The 9,787-nt window shown below is 43.3% G+C and overlaps 1 protein-coding gene across 1 annotated transcript; it reads right to left on the bottom strand.

The window, feature by feature from the left end:
• Window positions 1-251: 251 nt before the first annotated feature.
• On the bottom strand, window positions 252-876 carry LOC101783484. The gene has a single exon (XM_004980778.2). It carries the CDS (start codon window positions 874-876, stop codon window positions 361-363), a length of 516 nt encoding a protein of 171 aa, XP_004980835.1. The 3' UTR covers window positions 252-360.
• Window positions 877-9,787: the final 8,911 nt, after the last annotated feature.

The following is a 9,787-nucleotide window of genomic DNA, read 5'->3' as shown; positions in this document are numbered from 1 at the left end:
CTGGGGATGAACGGTGAGATGTTTTCTTTTCCTGATTATTGTTATAATTTCTTAAGATAGAGACATGTGCAAGCAGTTGATCAGGGGCGGAGCTCAGTACTAGCCACAGTCGGCCATGGGGCCCCTCCAAGTTAGAAAAAAATCTTTTACTTCTTACATAGAGACATCATGATTATGCAGTAGTAATATTATTATGAAGTAACACGCATGCATCATCAATCTGGCTTGCAAGGATCAGCACGACGATGGCGGCAACAGAAAGAGAGAGGGGCTGCAGAGTATGAGCTGATGTCAAACGTCTACGGCCTTTTGAGAGTCCACAATTGTGCTACGCAGAAGATTTGTAGATGTGAGCTGATGTCAAACGTCTATGCAATGATTTGGGTTGGTGTCGTAGATGTGGGTCTGGACCTCCATGGTAACTTTGGACTCCGGCGTGCAGCTGGCGAAGAAGAGGCTGTACTCGTCGGCGTGGGTGATGGGGAAGGTCCGGTTGAAGTGGCCTTCATCATCGAGGTGAGCGAAGGTGAAGAGAGTTATGATGTAGGGGCTGTAGAGGACGCAAGACGACCACTCCAGGTTGCGGAACAGATCCGTGGGCAGCGGCAGCTCAAGGCTGATGGCCGCAAAGAGAGTCTCGTCGGAGAGGAGGAAGAAGCCTAGCTGTGACGGGTCTAGCTCGGGGTGCGTGGACGAAGCCTTGACGCCGGTGACGGAGATAGACATCCAACCGTGGCTGCTGGAGGTGAACCTATCGAAGAGAATGGAGCGGCGGGGGTCATCCTTGAATGACTTCTGCTTGATCCCCGCCACCGCCGGATGGATGAAAAGGACCCCGGTGACGGCGAGGAGGAGGAGGAACACCGCGTTGGCCATGTGTCGGAATGGTGGTGTTTGCTTTACTCGATCATTAATATAGAATCTTAACTCACATTGAAAATTATAGGAGCTGGCATAGGATCGTCCGTCGTCCAAATCACAGCCGGCTGTAAGCTTTGGCACGGTCTGAAACTATGCAACTGATCTTTCTGACATATATATGCAACTGAATTCGTCTACATCACGTATTAAATAATAGATGCTTGGTAACTTTTGAAATAGAATTACATGTGTTTCTCCAGCCATTGATCAATATGAGCAGGTGCAACTAGGGTAGATAGAGAAAGAGAGCGATATTAGTTGATGCCGATATCGGAACACCAGCAGATACGGTATTTGTAGGCCAGGATCGAATTCCAAGTCCAAATTGTGACAGTAGATATGCTATTTCTATTCTTATAGTCGAGTACAAAGTTGCGCCGCCCAACACGTCCGTATAGCAAACTGGCCCCATATTTTCCACACGATACTTGATATGTAGAACGACACTTGACCACTTGGGTGCTACTTTCTGGGACTTAGCTCATGATTGCACACATGCAACAGGCACGTACTCGGAGCTTGGGCACTTTATTAAACCGAGATATTATGATTATGCAGTAGTAATATTTAAGTAGTAGCACCGCAGGCTTCATTGTGGCTCGCATTGGGAACGAACAATGAAATCTGTCCAACTTCAGATTAGAGCACACCACTCATGCCAGTAGCAGCGTGGACCACGTCCGTGCAGTGATTCACAAGCCTACTTGTATTATTGGGCTGCTAGTTTTGTCATTTTTTGACCCTCACAAAATTTCTATTTGTGCTGTACCGTACTGTTGATATGTATAATGACAACTTCTTGACACCTTTCATTCTTCCGACTAGCGAAGCCCGTGCGGCTTGATCAGCGAAACCTCTCTTGCTTATCTAGTGAAGTCTCCTCAGTTTTGGGAGAGAGAAACATACCATATGACCACAGCACCTTCGATCTTTGCCCATCTCAATGTTGGCCACTAAAGTTTTACACTCTTGACACTGAAAGACAAGAATTCAAGCCATCTGAATCAGCAAGGGAAGCCTCTACCTATTATTTTATAATTTTTTTATTCCAAACCTATCAAATTCACTTCATGAGGAGTCAAACCTGAACCTACTAGATGCTACTCAGATGCTCTGACCACTAGGCTAGAGGTCGTTTCCCAATCCAATATCGGAGTTACCAGAGAGGAAAGGAGGTGGTGTGGTAAGATGGAGAAGAATAAGAGTAGATGACATGAGTCTAGAAGTGTAAGGAAGAATCTATTTAAATATATTATGACATAAATAATATGTGGTAGCTAACTTTTCAAATATAATTATATATATTTTCTCCGTCCATGAATATAAGGGTTTATGGCTTCTGAATTTTCCCGAAATATAAGAACCACACAATATTCAATAAAGAGCTGGCTGGATGTTGCTTCGATGAGGGGAATATGAAAGTCTTCCCCCCGCTTAATTTTATTCTATAATACTCAAAGTCCATATATCTATGGGTAGAAGGCCGGGAGTGTTGACATTTTTTAAGCCAACTAGGAAAAGACAACAACCCATATTACGTCTTCAATTAAGGACCACCATGGCCTCCTATTTACAGGACCGTCAATTTTACACTTTTCGACAATGGCCCCCCCTCCAAGTTAGAAATAAATCTTTTAGGAGCAGATAATTCTACCACTTCTTACATAGAGACATCATGATTATGCAGTAGCAATATTATTATGAAGTAGCACACATGCATCATTAATCTGGCTTGTAGGGGGGGGGGGAGCGGACCCGGACCCATGGACAATAGGATCAGCACGACGATGGCGGCAACAGAAAGAGAGAGGCTGCAGAGTATGAGCTGAGGTCAAATGTCTATGGCCTTTTGAGAGTCCACAATTATGCTACGCAACAGATCTGTGGTTGATACGATAATAAATGTACATAAAGCTAACTAGCACATATTTTTTATAATACTTTTTCCATTCCAAATTGTAGGTTATTTTGACTTTTCTATGTTCACGATTTTTATTATGTATATAGATGTACATTATATCTAAATATATGTTATATCTATATGCATATATAGCAAAAACTATATAACTAGAAATGCCATACTGAACTAAAATTTGGAGGAAGCACTTGGTACTAACACTTGGGGAGCTAGTTTCTAACAGGCTCCTGTATTGTTGACTTAATGGAGTTGGACTTATTTAGCGCTCATAGTCAATCTTGGCATACGAAATTAGGGGGTGGCAATGGGATTTTCTGCCACCCAAATCAGGACCGGTCGTGATCTTAAATATGCAATAGGTATTTTTATCAGTTAAATATGCAAATAATAACTGTTCTACTAATAAGTAATAAAGCTTGTGTCAAGAAATGAAGAATTTCATCATACTTTATACTTTCATCTCAAGCATGTATCTGAAATAAGGAAACAACTAGGTAAAATTACACCCCACTAAAGAATAACAGGCACGTTTATAACACCTACCAAGTATGTTAGCAAGTTTTATTGTTTGATCCAAAATTTGCTCTTTTGGAACCATTGGCATATGCTCTCCTGGCTTTTCATTGCATTTGTCCATGATACGTTTTATATGAGCTTGAGCGGAACGAGGCCATGCTGACGGTGGGTTGGTGTTGTAGATGTGGGTTTGGACCTCCATGGTGACCTCCATGGCCTCCAGCGTGCAGCTGGCGAATAAGAGGTTGTACTCGTCGGTGTGGGTGACGGTGAAGGTCCGGTTGAAGTGGCCTTCGTCGTCGAGGTCGGCGAAGGTGAAAAGAGTTGTGATGTAGGGGCTGTAGAGGACGCAATTGGGAGACAACCACTCCTGGTTGTGGTACAGATCCAAGGGCAGCGGCGGCTCAAGGCTGATGGCCTCGAAGAGAGCCTCGTCGGAGAGGAGGAAGAAGCCTAGCTGCAACGGGTCTAGCTCGGGATGCATGGACAAAGCCTTGGCGCCGGTGACGAAGATAGACACCCAACCGTGGCGGCTGGAGCTGAACCTGTCGAAGAGAATGGAGCGGTGGGGTCGTCCTTGAATGACTCCCGCTGGATCCCTGCCGCCGCCGGACGGATGAAAAGGACCCCGGCAAGGAGGAGGAAACACCGCACTGGCCTTGTGTTGGAATGGCGGTGCTTGCTTTCCTCGATCATTGATATAGAATCTTAACTTATTACATTGAAAATTATAGGGGATGGTATAGGATCATCCGTTGTCCAAATCACAACCGGCTGTAAGCTTTGGCATGATCTGAAACTATGCAATTGATTCTTTCTGACATACATACATACAATGATGTCATCTGACACATCATGTATTAAAAATGTTTAGTGAAACCTGACAAGGCAGCGATAATAATCCTTATCGGCGTCACCATGCGTGCCATCGTCTACGGTAGAGAAACGGTGGTTCGTCCTTACCCGTGATGCGTGTGGAACTAGCAGAGAAACGACACACACATCGGCAGTGTTTACAGTCACATCTGAGCTTGAGCTAGGAGCTGTCGCGCTGCTACAACCAATGGGAGGAGACAAGTGACAGAGAAGCTAGGGAATGAGAGATAAGTGAGAGAGGGGGGCGAGATAAGAGAGGAAGAAGAGAGGCGCAACACCTACAACCAATGCAACCATTTTAATTTGCATGGGTGTGGGGTGGCTTAAATTTTAGCATTGATATTTTGAAAAAGAAAGATTTTTTTGGGATGGGGGCCTCGAAATTAATTTTTTAGGGCGAGTGGGTTGCTACAGTGCATCTAAAAACAGGTAGAGGTGGATGAAGTTTTCGTCCACTCCTGAAGAAAAACTAGGAGCTCCTACAAGTCATTTTATAGCAGCGGAGCAACCCACCATCCATGCTCTCCCTCTTGTTCGGGATAAAGTCCATATCCTTGTGGATGGTGCCTAGCAGCTGCACCTCGTCCAGGGAGCACGGAGCCTACCTGGCCTATAGGAGTGAGCCCAGCTCACCACCCAATACACCATTCTGCATCACACGCCAAATCATTATCCTGCCCTATAGGTCCATCTGATGGGGGTGAATTAAGCAGCGTAAAAGCCCCAAAATGATTCATCTAAATTGGAGAAGTGAGGGGAGAGGGACGCTAGTGCTTCTACCCTAATGGTGTGTTGTGCGTCTGGTCTCAAGGAAGTTCGAATGGAGAACAAGAAAAGGCTACGAATCCTCTTGGTAGAACCAATCTAATGGTGACCAAGTATGGAGTGAAATATTGAATGACTGACAAATAGCATTGGCTGGGGAGTTAGACGAAGTCCTAGATGTAGGTGCTTTTAAACAAATAGGTCAGCCCACTAAGTCCAACAAACCGATGCAATTGGGCTTATTATTTAGCCCATGAATAAAGACATAAAAAAATGTGGGCATAAGAAAAATATTCTGAGAAAATATTTCATTTAAATAAATTGTTTCATAATAAAAAATGTTCCAAGAAATTTTTTCATGGAAGGAATAAAAATGTTCCACCAAGAATATAAACTTTTCTGAGAACAAATATTTTTACAGAAAAAATTGTGATCAAGAAAGAAATATTCCGGATAGAATAAAAAATTAATTTAGAATAAAAATTTCAATTAAACAGAAATTTTTTCATTGGTAAGCAACATGATACTCAAATTTCTATCGCCAATGGGCCTGCTCTCATGTCCTTTGTGTAGACTAAGTGTTCAAATATGGGCTCATCACATTGACCTATATATGTTATGTTAGATATCGTTGGTGTACGTGCAATATCGTGGGAGAGACTTGCTCTTTGCACTTCCGTAAGGACTTGTTGACTTTAAGTATAGGGGCGATACGAGTGACTATATCGCACGCATCAGAAACGAAGTCATTGCAGGGACTAGATGCAGCTGGATAGACGCAGCAGGACAAGATGCCGCTGCCATAGCTAGAGAAAGAAAGCGATATCCGCTGATGCCGATATTGGGACACTATATATAGCAGATGCACTATATGTCGGCAAGGATCCAATTCAAAGTCCAACATGAGATTAGGGTAATCAATTCGATTCGTTGAGGAAACCACCGACGGAGTACCAAGACATTGAAGGCATGCTAAACTTGTAATAATTCTGGACCTTTTATCTCAATGCAAAAGTTTGTTTCCTAAATTTTCGGCTAACAGTACTGTATCATTCATTATTTTAATCCGTAGCGCATGGAGACAAATTTCTCAAGAAACACAAAGGTGCATTCAAAGAAAAACTTACATGGAACATAGACTTCCTGGTATGTATAAAGTTTGCACATTTTGTACATTCTATATCACGAATATTTCATAACTTGTTTTTTCCCCACTAAAGTGGTTAAGACAGGTACCCGGGAATAATCTATGTGGCTACTACATCTGTGAGAACATGCATAGTTTTGTGTCACACAAGTCAATGTTGATGGACCATGAAAAAAATACCCAAAATAAAATTATTAATAGTTTTGTAGCTCCTTATATTTAATTGTTCGTGTAACATTATTCACATATTTCCAAATTACAGATGCATTATATTCAACATAGCATCTTGGAGAAGGAAAGAATAGGGGCAATATGTGAAGATCTCATAGCATTCCTGGTGGACGAGGTGATAAATCCATAACAAAAATTTCATTACGATGGACGAAATTAAGACGCATCGAGCAATACTAGTGTATAGTGTGATTTTTGTATAAATACTATAGTTTGATTTGTATATAATATAAGCTAAGATTTGTATAGGGTGCTAAGAATTATATATATACTAAGAATTGTACATATAGTAATTGTATAAATACTAGTTTGATTCATTTAAATACTAGTTTGATTTCATTATAAAAAATCTCAACTACTAAAGGTTAACTAAAGGATTACGTGATGCATGAAATTACAGGCGCCATGCAGGCGCCTGCATGTGTGCCTGAAATTTCGCGGACGCACTTTAATCCTGTTTGGAAAAACTTATCAGGACTAAAGGGACCCCTTTTATCCTGGTTGGTTTTACCAACCGGGATAAAAGGGGATCTTTAGTCCTGGTTGAGTGATCCGGGACTAAAGACCCCTACCTATTGTCTCAATTGCTTTATCCCGGATAGTTTTTCGGGAGCTTTGCTTCCTACCAACCGGTATAAACGGTCAGTTTTCTACCAGTAATAGAAAGACAACTATGGTGCTAGTTTCTAACGAGCATTGTACGCATTGACCCAAGGGAGTGGACAATGAGCGAACGTGCTCCATTTCTTGCACAAGAAAATTAGAGGTGGCAATGGGATTTTCCGCCGTCCAAATCAGGACGGACAGGCCATGATCGAGATCTCAACATGGTTATTTGATTTGCAACCAATATTTTCATCAGTCAAGTACATAAATATTTACGCTGATAATGAAGAAACATTAGATAATAACAAAATATTGAAGAATTTTGCCAATACTCTAGGCATGCTTCACTTGGAGCGCACACCTAAAAAAAGACTCTTTGTAAAAACTACACCCACTAAAGAACAATTTGTATGTTTAACACCAATGGTAAAAGGAACCAGATGAAATTATGATATGAAAATTTTAATATCTGTGATGACATGGAAGATGCACATGCGTACACACTACTCGTACACCTGTGAGCAAGTCTTGTATCACACATAAATACAAGACGTAGGTACAAGAAATCATTTAGAAGGGAGGACGGATCGGGGCATGTTGTATTATTTTCATTGATTATATGGTACACATATAAATTGTTGTGTTGTACACATTTTGTATTTGGGTGGTGTTTGATATGGACGAGAAACACCTAAAAGGCAAGGGAAGCAGCTAGCGGTAACAGTGAACCGAGAACGGTATTGTGTAAACGGTCCATTAAACAGAAACAGGGTTTAAACGGTCAAAAGAATGGGATTGAAAGGGATAAATGACCTGAACATAACGGAATTAAACATTATTATGCAGGCTAAATGGCTGTATAAAGCACTGTTTAGGTGAACACTATCAATTCCACTTAAATTCTTAAGTCCATAAATACATAGAGCTCGTTTGGTTTCCTGCCAAACTGTGCACGCCAATCGCGGGCGCACCCATGCATATTTGGCAGCCGCTTGGTTCGACGCCCGCGCATTGGCGTGCCAACACGCCCATGTACGCCCGCACGCTAGCATCGCTAGTTCGTTTTTACGCCCATGCATTGGCGATCCACATGCGCGAGATCTGGCCACCCGCACGGTGCCTCACCTGCACTTGGCGGGGTAGCCCTGGGCCATATCCAAACGTGCCAAGTTTTTCCATGGATAAATATGTATATTTGATCTATTGCATGCATAAATATGAGTGAAACCTTTGTCTTTGCGAAGTCTTTGTCTTTGCTCTAAAGGGGCGTGGCATCTTCTTGGCCGCCATCTGAATGTGAGCCGCTAAGTACTTAGCCTCTACACGCTGAAAGACAAAGAACTCGACCCTTTCGCAGGGAAGGGGATACGCGAATATCTGTTCTCTCCAACCACTACACCAGAAAACGTTTTTACTAGCGGGTAAAACACCATTGTGCTGGCGGGTTCCGCACCCGCCAGCAACTTTGAGCCAGTACAAATGGCTCTCTGTGCTGGCGGGTGCTCACTCGCCAGCACAAATATTTTTACGAAAATAAAAAAAAGCCCGCCGCTGACCGCCGGCCGACGGCCGACGTCACTGCCCCGGCTGCCCACGGTGCCCGTCGCCCGCGCTACGCAGGGACAACGCGGGTCGAGGCTGGAGGATGGTGCCAGCGGCGGGGGACGAGCGAGGCGCGGATCGAACAGGGCCGGAGGAGGCCGATGCGGCGCAGCCAGAGGAGACCGAGGGGCCGGAGCGACGGGGACGGAGGCCGAGGCGGCGGGCTGGAGGAGATCGAGGGGCCGGAGGATGGCGTCGGCGGTGGGGGATGAGGTGGCGGGAGCGGTGGACGGTGCTGGAGGGGGACGGGGTGGCGGGGCCAAAGGATGGTGCCAGCGGTGGGGGAAGAGGCAGGGCCGATGGTGGAGCAATAGGCAATGCTGGCGCGCGGGAGGTAGGGTGGCCGGGATAAGGAGAGGGGGAAGGGAAAAGAGGGGAGGGATCTAGGGAGAGGAGGTTTGGGCCAATGAGATTGCTCAAGTTTGGAGACACGGATTGCTGACGTGGGGTGTTCTTATAACAAAGTTTTGGACAGCTAAAGGATTTTAAATCAAACATTTGTCAACTACAAAATTTTATATCTCGTTAAGCACTACAACTTTGATATAGAGCTTGTTTGCATCCGAGATCATTTGAAAAATTTAAATTCTAGATTTCGAAATTAGAGAGATTACAATGATATTTTGAGCTATTAAACAACTTTAAATGTAAAGGTTGTAAACTACAAAATTTCAGATCTAATCTAAATCTACAACTTTGATATAAAGTTCATATTCATTCGAGATCGTATGAAAAAGTTTGTATTCAAAAAATACATCTTTGAAACTTAATCCTTCAATCCCTAACATCAAATGCAAAACTTGTATGTTTGTGATTTAAAAACTGTGTCCTTTGCTTACATAAATTGTGTTGTGTAGCGATGTATGCTTAGTTTGTACCAAATAAAAATAAAGTGCCATTAAGCTCAACATAAAAAATAGAAACCGCACAAATAATAGCATGCTATACACATAGTACGCGTTCGCGCTCGTTACAAGTGACAAGTCCCGCGAGTTTTGACGCGAAAATACGCGCGGGCTGCGCGTGTGTGTAGCAACGATCTCCTTGTCTCTCATACGTACCTATTTTGCATACATAGGAGACTCATATATTTAAGCAAGACAATCTCTCCTTGACTTAGCAGTATGGTACTAAAAGTTGTGCATGCTTTGGAATTTTCAAATTGGGCCACACATGGGCCTAAATCCAACGGTACCTACATGCAT

Source organism: Setaria italica, chromosome VIII (assembly GCF_000263155.2).
Source record: "Setaria italica strain Yugu1 chromosome VIII, Setaria_italica_v2.0, whole genome shotgun sequence".
NCBI classification, from domain to species: domain Eukaryota; kingdom Viridiplantae; phylum Streptophyta; class Magnoliopsida; order Poales; family Poaceae; genus Setaria; species Setaria italica.
Note: the sequence above shows the minus strand (reverse complement) of the source record. Positions and strands in the feature narration are given on the sequence as shown.

What these genes read in the sequence shown, in the direction of transcription:
- LOC101783484 (XM_004980778.2), bottom strand. Translation starts at nt 876, where the DNA reads ATGGCCAACGCGGTGTTCCTCCTCCTCCTCGCCGTCACCGGGGTCCTT.